At 46.1% G+C, this 15,263-nt stretch overlaps 1 protein-coding gene across 1 annotated transcript in view; it reads left to right on the top strand.

Annotated features, from left to right (window-relative positions):
- Positions 1–15,263, top strand: part of PIKFYVE (phosphoinositide kinase, FYVE-type zinc finger containing) — an 85,756-nt gene that overhangs the window by 30,203 nt on the left and 40,290 nt on the right. Inside the window, exons 13-16 of the mRNA XM_048485388.1 lie at positions 4,854–4,980; positions 8,504–9,618; positions 11,340–11,440; positions 13,780–13,851. Coding sequence (XP_048341345.1) covers positions 4,854–4,980; positions 8,504–9,618; positions 11,340–11,440; positions 13,780–13,851 — 1,415 coding nt within the window. The remainder of the gene's footprint in view (positions 1–4,853; positions 4,981–8,503; positions 9,619–11,339; positions 11,441–13,779; positions 13,852–15,263) is intronic.

The raw sequence follows: 15,263 nt of genomic DNA, 5'->3' as shown, positions 1-15,263 counted from the left end.
AAGTGGCTGGAAGCCTGTTTGTCTTTGCTAAAAGGTTCAAGATTGCTTCAACCAGCAGGCATAGTGGGAGGAAATCAGTATACTTTTAACCCCCCCCTTTTTTTTTTCTATATCTTTTATTGCTGGGAAATGTAGGAACTTAAATGTTGGAAAGTTCAGTAGTGGTATAATGTTTCAAGTTTTGGTTTCCCACTGCCTAATCTGTTTGGTACAGCCTGTACCTGCAGTTGAGAACTCATCAATAACTTTTAGTCTTGTGTCTTAACCCAGGGCCATACAGACCTTCAAATAACAAGGGACAATTTTTAGGGTTTTAGAAGATGCCTTCTCCCCATTTGCAGTCTCTTCCGGCAGCCTGCAGAGCAGGCGTTGGTTCGTCCTGATTTCACCCTGAGCGGAGGTTAAAATGCTTGATTTCTCTCCATGGCCCTTGAAGCAGCACACAGTAAATGCTCCATCTACACTCACGCAAAAAAACCAACCAACCATCACCTCTTCTCCTCCATCCACAAAGCCATATGTTTTGAGCTTCCAAAAGAAAAAGGTTCTCCAAAAAGAAGAGCCAGTTGAGCCCAATGAAAAGCTGGTGCTCCTTTTGAGAACCTGTTTCTTTCTCTCTGCCTATGCCATGATTATACCTTTACTGGGGCTGTGTTATCCATAAGACTGACTAGGCCGAAGCCTAGAGGCCCTGCAGGGACTACAGACCCTGTTTATTGTTGTAAACCTCTCTACTTCTTGTGGAACGTTCTGGAATCCCTGCGATCCCTTTTCGTACAGCTATATGCTGAACAAGCATTACATTAAAAACTTGAAAAGTTGCAAGGTTTGCTTTGAATCAGTGGGGAGGGGGGAGACAATGGGCCAACTGCACACTAGCAACCGGGTTGCGATGTCATGCCATCCTTACTACACTTCCGTGAGCAATACAGTCCAGCCGTGACCTTGATTATATGTGCTCGAACATTCCCATGAGCCATTGGGACCAGCCCAAAAAATTTGTTATTTATAATTTTTTAAAAAGAACAAATGGCCTCCAACACATACAATTGTATAAAAAATTGTGAGTAAAATTCTTCAGGAGATCCTCCAAATGGATATAGGGCTATTTACTGCAGTCTACTACCTACCGTACCAGTGTCAGGCTGTCAGTTGTAGTGGGCAGAAAGTGCCGGGGTGTGTTGGGGGGGCGGGCGAAGTACCTGAAAGCCTAGAGCAGGGGTCTGCAACCTGCGGCTCTCCAGATGTTCATGGACTACAATTCCCATCAGCCCCTGCCAGCATGGCCAATGGCCATGCTGGCAGCGGCTGATGGAATTTGTAGTCCATGAACATCTGGAGAGCCGCAGGTTGCAGACCCCTGGCCTAGAGGCTCAGCCCTGGGTTAATACAGCACTGACCTTTACCTATAGAGGGAGGGAGGTTTTTCTAAATCAACCACATACAAGCGAGGAACATAGCAATGTGCATGTGACAAGGGATAGTGTCTACAAAAGACTTGAGGGTAAAGCACATAAATCCCAGGTTAAGGACAGAGACAGGGTATACAGGTGTCTCTATGCTAATAGTAGAAGTATCTTAATTCCTAAAATGGGGGAGCTAGAGTACAGAGTTTTGAAGGAGGACTTTGATATAGTGGGCATTACAGAGACATGGTGGAATGAGGAGAACCAGAGGGATGCTGTTATACCAGGCTACAGGCTCTATAGGAAGGATAGGACAGGGCGCATTGGGGGTGGAGTTGCCCTTTACATCAAAGAGAGCATAGTATCACATAAAATAGACAATGCAAGGGGAGCTGGTTCCCCTACAGAATCACTGTGGATATCAATACCAGGTGTGAAGGACAGTTTAATATTAGGAATATATTATCGTCCCCCTGACCAAAGTGCACAAGAGGATTCTGAGATGGAAAAAGAAATTAGAGAGACCAACAAAAACAAAAATGTAGTGGTAATGGGTGATTTTAACTATCCCCATATAAACTGGAAAAATGCATGTTCAGGTCATAGTAAGGAGAGAGCATTCCTGGATATGCTAAATGACTGTGGAAGAGAGCAGATGGTTGTGGAACCAACCAGGGGAGAGGTGATCCTAGATCTAATTCTATGTGGGACCCAGGACCTGGCGCAGGAAGTCAGTGTTGTTGAGCCGATAGGGAACAGCGACCACAATGCTGTCAGATTCAGGCATCTCAAAGCATGCTTAACAAGTGGCAACTACTAATGTAGTTACATTCACCTTCAGAAAGGGAAATTTCTCAAAGATGAGGGGGATAGTGCGCAGGAAGCTGAAAGGGAAAATCAAGACAGTCAAAACTGTCCAGGAAGCTTGGAGGGTATTTTAAAAACACAGTAATAAAAGCTCAGCTGGAATGTGTTCCACAGGTTAGAAAAGGTAAGCACCCAGTCCAAAAAGAAAGCCACCATGGTTAACAAGAGAGGTTGAGGAAATTATCAGAAAAAAAGAAAATGTCTTTTAGAAAATGGAAGTCCAGTTTGGCTGATGAAGAATATGAGAGGGAAACACAAAATGCAGGCAAAAGAGAAGCAAGAAGCCGTAAGGGAGGCAAAAGGATTATGAGGAACGCATGGCTGCGAACATCAAGACCAGCAACAAAACAGTTCTTCGGCACATCAAAAGCAGGAAGCCAGCAAGGAAAGCCGTAGGCCCGTTAGATGACAAAGGAACAAAGGGTGTGCTAAAAAAGATGGCAGGGAGATTGCAGAGAAGCTGAACAATTCTTTTGCATCTGTCTTCACCCAAGAGGGGGAGGTGAGGAACGCTCTCGCACCTGAACCAAGCTTCTTAGGAGGATGCATCTGGAGGAACTAGCGAAGATAGTGATAGACAAGGGAAGAAGTTCCTGGCAGCCATTGGTAAACTAAATGCTACCAAATCACCTGACCCAGATTGCATTCACCCAAAAGTTCTAAAGGAGCTCAAGCATGAAATTGCTGATCTTCTTCACTTTAATATGCAACTTATCCCTGAAATCGGGCTCCATCCCTGAAGACTGGAAGATGGCCAATGTCACACCAATCTTTAAGAAAGGATCTACTAGGGGGGACCCGGGAAATTACAGGCCAGTCAGTTTGACATCTGTTCCTCCTGGTAAATTGAAGGTAGAATCTGTCATTAAAGATAAAATTATAAAACATAGTAGAAAAGCAAGACCTGCTGAGAAAGAGTCAGCATGAAAACTTTTTTGCAGAGGCAAGTCCTCAGTCTCACTAAACTTACTTAGAGTTCTTTGAGGGTGTAAACAGGCATGTGGACAGGGGTTGAACCGGTGGACATTGTCTGCTTGGATTTCCAAAAGGCTTTTGACAAAGTTCCTCACCAGAGACTGTTGAGAAAACTCAGCAATGAAGAGGAATAAGAGGGGAAGATCTCCTCCTATGGATTAAAAACTGGTTGAGAAACAGGAAACAAAGAGTGGAGTGTAAATGGGAAGTTCTCACAATGGAGAGATGTCGGGAGTGGTGTCCCCTAAGGATCCGCTTTTGGGACCCAGTGCTCTTTAATAACTCTATTATTCATAAATGACCTGTTCCAAATGGGGGTGGGTAAGCGTGGTGGCCAAGTTTGCAGATGATACCAAATTATGTAGGGTGGTGAGAACCACAAAGGATTGCGAGGAGCTCCAAGCGGACCTTGATAAATTAGGTGAGTGGGCTCAGAAATGGCAAATGCAGTTCAATGCTTAGCAAAATGTAAAGTGATGCACATAGGGGCAAAAAATCCAAACTTCACATACACGCTACAGGGGTCAGTGCTATCAGTCACAGACCAGGAGAGGGATTTAGGCATCTTAGTTGATAGTTCCATGGGAATGTCAACTCAATGCATGGCAGCTGTGAAAAAGGCAAACTCTATGCTGGGGATCATTAGAAAAGGAATTGAGAATAAAACTGCAAAGATTGTCATGCCCCTTATATATATAAAACAGTGGTGCGACCAAGCACTTGGAGTACTAATGTCCAGTTCTGGTAGCCGCATCTCAAAAAGGATATTGAGGAGATAGAAAAAGAAAGTGCAGAGAAGGGCAACAAGGATGATTGAGGGACTGGAGCACCTTCCCTATGAGGAGGCTGCAGCGTTTGGGACTCCTTTTAGTTTGGAGAGGAGGCTGGCTGAGGGGGATATGATTGAAGTCTACAAAATTATGCATGGGGTAGAAAATGTTGACAGAGAGAACTTTTTCTCTCTTTCTCACAATACTAGAACCAGGGGGCATTCATTGAAAATGCTGGGGGGAAGAATTAGGACTAATAAAAGGAAACACTTCTTCACGCAACGTGGTGATTGGTGTTTGGAATATGCTGCCACAGGAGGTGGTGATGGCCACTAACCTGGATAGCTTTAAAAGGGGCTTGGACAGATTTATGGAGGAGAAGTCGATTTATGGCTACCAATCTTGATCCTCTTTGATCTGAGATTGCAAATGCCTTAACAGACCAGGTGATCGGGAGCAACAGCCACAGAAGGCCATTGCGTTCACATCCTACATGTGAGCTCCCAAAGGCACCTGGTGGGCCACTGCGAGTAGCAGAGAGCTGGACTAGATGGACTTGGTCTGATCCAGCTGGCTTGTTCTTATGTTCTTATGTTCTTATGTTCTATAGTTGTCTTGTCTAGAGTGATGCTACCATTGTTAAAGTAGAGGATGATATTGTGTTATTGTTAATGATAATAATGATAGCATCATCATTTTGCTTTGGAGGTTACCAGATGATTATGTAGACAAAGATTTAAGGACCACTGACCTTAACCAGTGATTCTCTGACCCAGCCTTATGCAACATGAACTGTACGCTGAGACACGTTCTTGATATTACCAATGTCTTACAGCAAGTCTTGGACCGAGTAAGTCGAATGACTCAGGGAGACTTGGTAATGTCGATGGATCAGTTGTTGACCAAGCCACACCTGGGAACCTGCCACAAATTTTACATCCAGATGTTCCAGTTGCCCAATGGTGAGTAGAACTGAGATGATCTGACCTGAATTGCCCAGAAATGGGCATTTATTTCTAATTTATTATATGTACAACAGCATAAAATAGTATCATAGAAAAGGAGGTTAGAGATATAAAATATTAACAATAAAGTGTTAAACTATTAAAATATGTGGCTAGTACCACACCGCTAACAAAACAACCCAGACATGTTCATTGCACTCCAAAGACCAACCTATGTAATTTGCCCTTGAATGTCCTAAACAAGTTCAGCAGGGCAAGGTTGTCATCAGAGAGTCCATTCCACAGGGTGAGGGGCCTTGACTAAAAAGACCCTTCCTCTGATAGTTCCTCGAACCGAAGGTGGTTCCTTTTTTGAGGTAAAGAGCTCGTTTTAATTATTTTTTTTAAAAAAATGTTTGTATTCATTTGAATCCATACTCACTCGCACACGCACACTGACTAAAATTATTTAAAGGAAAAATATAACAAACAAAACAACAAGATGGCTCTGAATGTTCTATAAAACTTAAGACATTATTCAATTTTGAATAGTGAACCTTCTATCCTACTTATTTCATTGAACATTCGGCTGTTTAATTATTTAATTAATGCCTACTGGTATGTATCAACTTCACAATTACTTATAGCCTTAGCTACTAACATGTTAACCTATTGATTCCATTCCTCTGAATCTAATTTTGATCTCCATTGGTAATATCGTTGTTTAATTTTTTTTTAAAGTTATTGATTCAGCCACATATTAAAAAATACAATTCCCACTTCTCATTGAACGAAAGAAGTCCAAGCACAGAAATTTCGGGAGGATAAAGTGAGAGCATGCTAAACCCGTGGTGGTGAACCTTTGGCACTCCAGATGTTATGCACTACAATTCCCATCAGCCCCTGCCAGCATGGCCAATTGGCCATGCTGGCAGGGGCTGATGGGAATTGTAGTCCATGACATCTGGAGTGCCAAAGGTTTGCCACCACTGGGCTAAACTAACCAATCTTGTAAGCAGCTCAGTTTAATTATTGATGAATTTTATAAGACAAACAACACTTTCCCCTTATTTCCTGTCAGGATGGATTCACCTTATTTTTTCCCCCTATCCCCAAATGGCTTTTCATGCTCATCTTTGTAAGGGAATTTCCATGTTCTTCAGACCTCACGGTGAGAGCCCAAACCTCCCTGTATCAAGAACTTCTCAGAAATCAAGGTGGGCCTCTTCCAATGGGTTCAGAAGAACTCCCTCAGCCGCCCTAATTTTTCAGGCAGACTCCTCTGAGGAAGCAGGCTTCCTTGGGTGTTTATTCTGTCTGGGGTCTCTGGTATTTTTCTCCTTGTTTTGTTTAATTATATCCCATTTCTGTCTCCAGTGGGGACACAAATTGGCTGAAAACATTTTCCCCTTCTCCATTTTGTCCTTGTGAGGAAGGTTAGACTGAAGAACATGCGAGTGACCCAAAGTCGCCTAACAAGTTTTCTTGTTAGAGTGGGGTTTTGAACCTGGATTTCCCAGATCCTAGCCCAACGATGGCGAACCTTTTTGAGACCGAGTGCCCAAATTGCAACCCAAACCCCACTTATTTATCGCCAAGTGCCCCTACCCTGGATGGCTAGAAAAGATTACATCAAAACTTAGACAGTTGTGTGATGTGGTCTGTGATCCCAATGCAACTTTTGGAGATTGGAAATAGCAGAGCAATGGGTATGGTCCACCAACGTCTTACTGACATTGAGTTGCAAACAGATTTTCCCCGGCTACCTGTCCTATATAAACCACTAAAATCATCATTGGATAGGTATTTCAGCTGCACCTTTATCTATCTGTAATAACATCAGCAAGAAGCTTCGATGGGCTTTTTTTCTAGGGCTCGCTTGATGCCTTCCCATCCAGCTAATCTGATGGGATCGATTTCTCCCAGTAATATATTCCAAGGCACAGGAGAACCTGTGTGTGCGGCTCAGGGGAAGTAGACTCAATGTCACATATCTTACTGCATTGCAAGTTACATGAAGGTGAAAGGAAGCTGTTGATCCAACCATTGTTAACCTGTCATGTATATCCATTCATAGATAACTCAGATACGAATTCTGTAAGAATCTTATTAGAAGATCGTGTTTCTGCCATTTCACAGAAGGTAGCTAAATTTTGTATATTGGTACACAACAAGCGTAGTTCCTTATTAAAACAAAGAGCCGCACTGTGTGATGAGGACTGTAATAATGCCTGAAGCTAATGTTATTTATTAATAGATTTTATAATGGATTTTAATTTATATTATATTTTTGTATAAGTGGAGTGCTATGTATTCACATGTACTCTGATTTTAAACTATTGGCTGGCCAAAAGGCCGTAATAATAAATATCTATCTATCTATCTATCGCCAAGTGCCAACCCGGCAATTTAACCTGAATTCTGAGGTTTTCATTTAGAAAAAAACAGTTGGCTCCCTCTTCCTCCGCCCCACCTGCTCAAGCAGGGGCCAGCCTGCTCTAGCCTCCAGCAAGTCCCGCGCGCACCGCTCTGTGCCACTTTAGCATCTCTGCCTCCTCTGCCCCCCCCTCAGGCAGCAGCCACCCAGAGCACAGGCACCAGGCCCCCCAGCCGAGTCCTCCCTGCTCACTGTGGTGCGCGCACATCATGCTCAGTGGCCCAGGCCAGCCTAGATGTGTGTGGGGACGTGATTTTCCGCCCCCACATGACAAACTCTGTGTGCGTGTGCCCACAGAGAGGGCTCCGAGTGCCACCTCTGGCACTCATGCCATAGGTTCACCATCACTGTCCTAGCCTAATACTGTAACCACTACAGCACACTGGCTTTCTTTGCTGGCAGGGGAGTGCTTCTCGGCATCTTTTGCATTCTTCTACCTCTTATGTGTGTTGATGGTTGCTGTACTTTTTTAGATGGCGGATTTTATTTATTTATTTATTATTTAGACTTTTATACCGCCCCATCCCCGAGGGGCTCTGGGCGGTGTACAACATTAAAAACACAGTTAAAATAAACTAGGTAAAACAATTAAAGCAGCAATAATAGTAGTAGGAGGCGTCCAGTGAACCCCATTTTGATTTTATAAATCCTCCCCAGGAGGGAGAGATGGCGAGTACCATAAGCTGGAGAGAGGCCCAGATGTCAGGAGCCAACAGAGGCGGGGGGGCACCTTCAGCGGCTGGTCCCTCCAAAGGCCCGGCGGAACAGCTCCGTCTTACAGGCCCTGCGGAACTCACTAAGATCCCGCAGGGCTCGGACAGCTGGAGGAAGAGTGTTCCACCAGGCCGGGGCCAGAGCCGTAAAGGCCCGCGTGGAGGCCAGCCGCATCATTGAGGGGCCAGGGACCACTAACAAATTGGCCTCCACCGAGCGGAGAGGCCGTGCAGGGACATATGGAGTGATGTGGTCTCATAGTGCTTGGAACAGTTCAAGTGATTTAACTTTTCTAATTTAAAACAGTTTGACTGTATTATGCAAGTGGTTATGTGCATTTGCCTCGTGCTACCATCTTTTCCTCTCCTCCCGCGCCCTCTAATTTCCCAGAGCAATCAAAGACACTGATGTTTTTTGACGGATGCCCGCAACACCTGGGCTGCACCATCAAGCTGCGCGGCGCCGGCGAATACGAGCTGGCTCGCGTGAAAGAGATTCTCATCTTCATGATCTGCGTGGCTTACCATTCCCAGCTGGAGATCTCTTTCCTGATGGATGAGTTCGCCATGCCCCCGTTGCTGGCCAAGGACGGCTCCCTTTACTCGCCGTCTGAAAAGCTGGGGGGAGAAGAAAACGGGTATCAACACTTGCCGAGCCGAGAAGCCGGCACGACGCTAAAGGACTCCGACGTGTTTTCCGACAAGCTGCCCGTTATCTCAGAACTGGTGTCCTCCAACGACGTTGGTTCCTCAGAACAAAAAACGCAGGCCAACAGTGACAACGGTGACCCACCAGGGCACCTCCTGCTGGATTCTTCCATTACAGCCCCCTTCACGCCAACGTTGATACCAGAGTCGCTGCTGGCCCTCCACCTGGGGATTTTGGACGGTGATCAGTTGGATAGCCTGCAAGATTTGGATAACCTCCAGGAGCCCAAAAGCCAAACGAGAGTTTTTAGGGACCCCCTGCAAGATGACACCGGATTATATGTCATGGAAGAGGTGACGTCCTCCGAAGATCGCCTCAAATCCTTCTCCTTAGCCTTTAAGCCCGAGCTGCAGGGAGTCATTCTCTGCATGTCCCCCATCATCACCTTCCCGGAGCCCTTTCTGTTAACCGACAGGGGTATGAGGTGCCCCACCAGGGAGTATTTCCCGGAGCAGGTTTATTTATCTCCTCTCCTCAATAAGGAATGCAAAGAGCTGGAGAGCAGGAAGAAGAGACAACTCCTGCGGGACATCTGTGGGCTACAAGCGATGAACGGAAGCACCCAGGCCAAGCCCGTTCAGATCTTGCCTCCCCACGAGTTGGTGGTCAGCAGAATCGCGGAGCCCCTGAGCGCGAGCAAAGTGCTGGCCACGATGCTGTCGGACTACCGGGCCAGGGGAGGGAGGATCGCCCAGAAGAGTTCGGACCCGTTCGTTCAGCCCAAAGAGACGCTGGGTGCGAAAGCGGAGGACTGCGAGAGCGGGTTTGTTCAGAACGAATCTTTGTGGGCTCATAAGGTAAGCGAAGGGGTTTGAAATGGGCTGGTTTTTGTGTGGGAAATGGGATGACACGTTAAACCGGGGTGCGGTTTGACCTCATTTGTTAAGAGGGCCAGATATGACATAAATGTGACATGGTTGGGCTGGGCACCTGCAGGAGGGGTGAGTCTGTTGCAGGGGGGGGGGTCTGTCTCAGCTGGTGAGCCCACAGTAGTCTCACTAGCCCCATGGTGGCAAACCTTTGGCACTCCAGATGTCATAGAGTACAATTCCCATCAGCCCCTTCCAGCATGGCCAATTGGCCATGCTGGCAGGGGCTGATGGGAATTGTAGTCCATAACATCTGGAGTGCCAAAGGTTCGCCACCACTGCACTAGCCCATATTTGCACAGGGTGTGTTTGTGTGGCCGGCCAGGACTGATCTGGAGCAGGTGGTTGTGTGCCTGGACTGGCAAGCCCACAGTGGGGTGGGCTTGGACAGATTTATGGAGGAGAAGTCGATGTATGTCTCCCCTCCTGGCCTTTGGGTTGGGCGCCATCTGTGCATGTATTTTTATCTGTAATTTTTGGAATTGCTGCTATAATGTATTTTAATGAATTTTAATGTTTTATTGCTATATTGTATTTACGAGATCTTATATTGTATTTGTTCTATGTCTCATTGTACACCGCCCAGAGCCCTTCGGGGGTTGGGCAGTCTATCAAGACCAGTAAATGAATAAAATCTTGATCCTCCTTGATCTGAGGTTGCAAAAGCCTCAGCAGACCAGGTGCTCGAGAGCAGCAGCAGCAGAAGGCCATTGCTTTCACCTCCTGCATGTGAGCTCCCAAAGGCACCTGGTGGGCCACTGCGAGTAGCAGAGTGCTGGACTAGATGGACTCTGGTCGGATCCAGCAGGCTAGTTCTTATGTTCTTATGAGCTTGCTGTGGACTCACCAGGCTAGATTGGGAGTGGATGCTGGGACTGGCGAGCCCCTTGTGGGCTCACCAGGCTGGATTGGGAGCGATATTGGGGTTGCTTCAGCTGGCTTGTGGGCTGATAAGAGAATGCTACTAGAACAGTCCGGAAACCACACAACACCCCAGTGATTCCGGTCGTGAAAGCCTTCGACAATACATTCTGCTTGACTATTGGAGACTTGACTGGCCGTGCAGATTTTTAAAAAACGTTGCTTTGGCTGCAGCTGTTGCACAGACCTGCACCATACTATTTAAATTAAAATGTGGTGGTCATTTTGTGGCTGGCTCCGCCTCCTACAGCAGCCATTTTGTTGCTGCGCCTATCATGCTGTGTCAGAATTCCAGATATGTCCGCAGGCTCAAAAAATGTGGGGATCTCTACCTTAAGCAAATATGCCAGAATCTAACAGCTTTAAAGAGAGGGAGACAACCCCTCTGTAATTCCAAGGTGAGGGACCCTCCTCATGGCTTTGCAGTGTCTGCCACGGGGATGAATAATGTACAGAAGGATGATTTGGGCATCCGTTTCACATATATCTTGTACTTCATGCACTGAAGGACTGTGTGCCTGCTCTGTTGTATCATCATCCACGCCTTTTCCTAGACCAGGCAGCTGAGATGGTTTGACTTGGACAGCTGGGCGAAATAATGTTACAACATATTGGGGGTCAAAGTCTCATTTTTTAGAGAAATGGCCTTCCTCCTTGGCATTTCAGCATTGTTGATGGTGTGCATTTGTGAATGGCTTGTTAATTTCCTGTTGGATGTTCCTTGTCAGGTTGACTGCCTCAGCCCTCTGAATCATCAGAGACTCTGTGTGCTGTTCAGCAGCTCTTCGACCCAGTCCAGCAATGCTCCAAGCGCCTGTGTTAGCCCATGGTATGAAACTCCTTTCTGTCTGTTTTCTCTGGTTGACTTAAATAGGCATCCTGGTTGACTTAAATAGGCATCCTGGTTGACTTAAAAAGGCATCCTGGTTGACTTAAAAAGGCATCCTGGTTGACTTAAATAGGCATCCTGGTTGACTTAAATAGGCATCCTGGTTGATTTAAATAGGCATTATGGTTGACTTAAATAGGCATCCTGGTTGACTTAAATAGGCATTCTAATCCCCAAGGAGGTTTTTCCTTCCTATGTAAAGACTAGGTGGAAGTGCATGTTGTGTATGACCCTGGGCATTGGAGAAGGATTCGGGTAAGGGGGCGGGGGAGTAGACTCTGCAGTTTTTCCTTCAGCTTCAAATCAGAAAACTTTCAAGGAGTGGGTGGTAGAAAGTGTTGCCAGGTTGTAGCAAACTTAGGGCAGTGGTGGCGAACCATTGGCACTCCAGATGTTACAGACTACAATTCCCATCAGCCCCTGCCAGCATGGCCAATTGGCCATGTAATCCATAACTGGCCATGTAGTCCATAACAGAATTGTAGTCCATAACATCTGGAGTGCCAAAGGTTCTCCACCACGGGCTTAGGGCAACTCTCATGAGATTTTCAAGGCAGAGGTGATTTGCCATAGCTTGCTTTTGTGTGGCAACTTCTTTGGTGGTCTCCCATCCAAGTACTAACCATGGTGGTGAGTTTCCAAGATCAGATGAAAGCTGGCTTGCCTGGGCCATCCAGGTCAAAGCTTTTGAGGAGAATGGGTGGGTGGGAGCGTGGACGCCACAACTCCTTTGTGTCTTCTTTAGGGTCCTCCCGCTGAAGGAGAACGCTTGAGGAGTTGGACAAACTTCCCCCCATCTCTTTTGTCTCTACTTTTGTTGCCTTGAGCCCAAGGGAATGACTCTTGGATGCGTTGTGGAGTTCTTCCTATTGGCTCAACAGAGCGCCTGTAGAGCTGTGATTTCATAAAAAAATAAGCTACTACACAGAGAGCAAAGATGACAGGCACACTTAAAAAGAAACGTGTCTCTCTGCGTGAGCCGGTTTGACAGCTGTGTTACTCTCAGTGCTTCTTACCGGCTAGTACCGTCTCTCAGGCCCATAATACATGGCTTTTTCTGTAGCCCCTGGGCTCTGAAACAGCCTCCCAAAAGAGGGTTGGATCCTGCATCTCCCTTCTGTTAGTGGAGTTGCTGCCTTCTACCAGAAAGCCTCTTTCCCTGGGGAAAGAGGGTTGTGATGCCTTCTGTTGGAACTAACCCAAGCCAAGAAATTATCTTTCCTGCAATGCTTTAACACTGTCTTATATAACTTTCTGCCACGTGAGCTTTTTGGCTGAACGTATCATGGAATCACGTGTACCTGTGAGCGTGATGGTCTTTTACGTACAGATTTCGTTGTCTTTTGTAGATGCAGGATTTAATTGGTGGATCATCCCACTCCCAAGGGGCTAAAGGGTAGGGTCTTTATGCTGCCACAGGAGGTGGTGATGGCCACTAACCTGGATAGCTTTAAAAGGGGCTTGGACAGATTTATGGAGGAGAAGTCGATCTATGGCTACCAATCTTGATCCTCTTTGATCTGAGATTGCAAATGCCTTAACAGACCAGGTGCTCGGGAGCAACAGCCGCAGAAGGCCATTGCTTTCACCTCCTGCATGTGAGCTCCCAAAGGCACCTGGTGGGCCACTGCGAGTAGCAGAGAGCTGGACTAGATGGACTCTGGTCTGATCCAGCTGGCTTGTTCTTATGTTCTTATGTTCTTATGTCTAAATGTTTCAATAAAGAATATTTGATAATGTTTCAATAAAGAATATTCCTTCTGGGTGGCTCCATCATCTTCCAAGATTTGGGGGATGGTGGGTGCCCAGAGGGCCTTCTCTGCGGTGACCCCAGAACACACTCCCCCGGGAAGTTTGCCATGCGCTGACTTGGCAAGAGTTTAGGCCACCCTCTGTACCCGGGCATACGGGTAACCCCTCCTGGGCAGTATCTCCCCCTCATACCCCCTTCCATTTGGTACCTGCTGTTGCAGTCTCAGCGCTCCATTGGTTTCAGTTCCAGCCCAACTTTTGAAATGTGTTGCGGGAGGCATTATGGGGCATGGTTGTCTATGTTTAAGTATTTTTAGGAGGGTAAGGGTGGGGGCAGGAATGGGTTTTAAAGTAGTTTTATTACGGTTTTAAGATGGTTTTACGTGTTTTTCCCATCTGGAACTTTGGTGTTGGCCGGGAAATAAGTGTAAAGATAGATAAATTACATCAATAAAATAAAGAATGTCTGCATTTGGCCATCTGAGCGTTCTTGGGAGATAGATTGCAAGTCTTTTCAATCGTTTTAGGATTGTGACGATGGAATTCTATGGGAAGAACGATCTCACGCTGGGTGTGTTCCTCGAACGGTATTGCTTCAGGTACGATTCTTTTTCAATACCCTTCTTGACAGTAAAGGAGAGGTGTATCCTATCCCGTCTCAATACTCCTCTGAGCAAAGTTGAAAGCCTTAGTCCAGTGTTGTCGAACCTTTGGCACTCCAGATGTTATGGACTACAATTCCCATCAGCCCCTACAATTGGCCATGCTGGCAGGGGCTGATGGGAATTGTAGTCCATAACATCTGGAGTGCCAAAGGTTCGCCACCATGGCCTTAGTCCATCTTGAGGAGTGCGGTTGCCAACTCTGGATCGGGAAATTCCTGGATATTTTGGCATACAACCTGGGGGGAGAGGGGAGGGACCATCGCAGGATATAATGCTACCCCCCCCCCCCAGCAAGTATTTTCTCCAGAGGAACTAATTTCTGTCACCTGGAGACCAGTCATAATTCTGAGAGATCTCTGGGCCCCACCTGGAGGTTGGCAGCCACACTGAGAAGCTGCCTTCAGTGGCTCTGCCACTGGAATTAAGTTTCTTTAAGTGAACGAAAGGTCTGTGGAGAATAGTTGGATCCATCCCAGCGCGCTCTTATTTAGCATGGCGTTCTGGCTTAAGGGCTGTGTCTGAGCTGGTCCCAAAGTTAACTTAATTCTCGTAGTGGTTTATTTCTTTTATTACGGCTCCACTTCTACTTTTAAAACAGCAGAAAAATTTGGGTGACCCTCCCACTGGCCTCTTATTCAGGCTCTAACATGGCCTAAAGCACGGTGGTAGAGTGTTAGCTTTATAGGACGTAAGATAAAATGTTTATTTCATGGCCTGTCCAGTGAAAAGGATCTTGGGTAATGGGAACAGGAGAGAGGTGCTGCTTGAAGAATCATTGCCAGGCAAGACAGTTTTACCCACGTCAGTTAGCTCAGCTGACTTACGGTGATTCCATGGGGTTTTCAAGCCAAGAGACTAATGGAGATGATTTTGCTGTTGCCTTCCCTTGCATAGTGACCTTGGCATTCCTTGCTGATCTAATATCCAAATACTCACCAGGACTGACTCAGCTTTGCTTCCAAGATCTGCTGAGATCAGAATAGCCTGGACTATCAAGCTTAGGGCTCCAGTTTGTCTACCTCTTTATTCATTCATTTAGAAAGTTTATATGCTGCCTCCACAGTGTCCTGCTTGGGCCAGCTAATGACCATGTAAAAACAAACTCACCGCCCAGAGCCCTTTGGGGATGGGGCGGTATAAAAATCTAATAAAATAATAATAATAATAACAACATTCATTACAACTTTAAAAGTGCAGCAAGCAGAATTGTAATGACAGTTGAGCGAAAATGCATATTGGACTCTCAAGGCATAACAGGAAGCATCCTGTAACTAACATAATTCAAATTACCTTTAATAGCATTTGTTTAGTTTTTGGATTAAAAACAACACATGCTAAGAGAAGAA

The sequence above is a fragment of the Sphaerodactylus townsendi genome, linkage group LG02 (genome assembly GCF_021028975.2).
Source record: "Sphaerodactylus townsendi isolate TG3544 linkage group LG02, MPM_Stown_v2.3, whole genome shotgun sequence".
Taxonomy (NCBI): domain Eukaryota; kingdom Metazoa; phylum Chordata; class Lepidosauria; order Squamata; family Sphaerodactylidae; genus Sphaerodactylus; species Sphaerodactylus townsendi.
The sequence above is the reverse complement of the archived record's forward strand: the minus strand, read 5'-3'. Positions and strand labels throughout refer to the sequence as shown.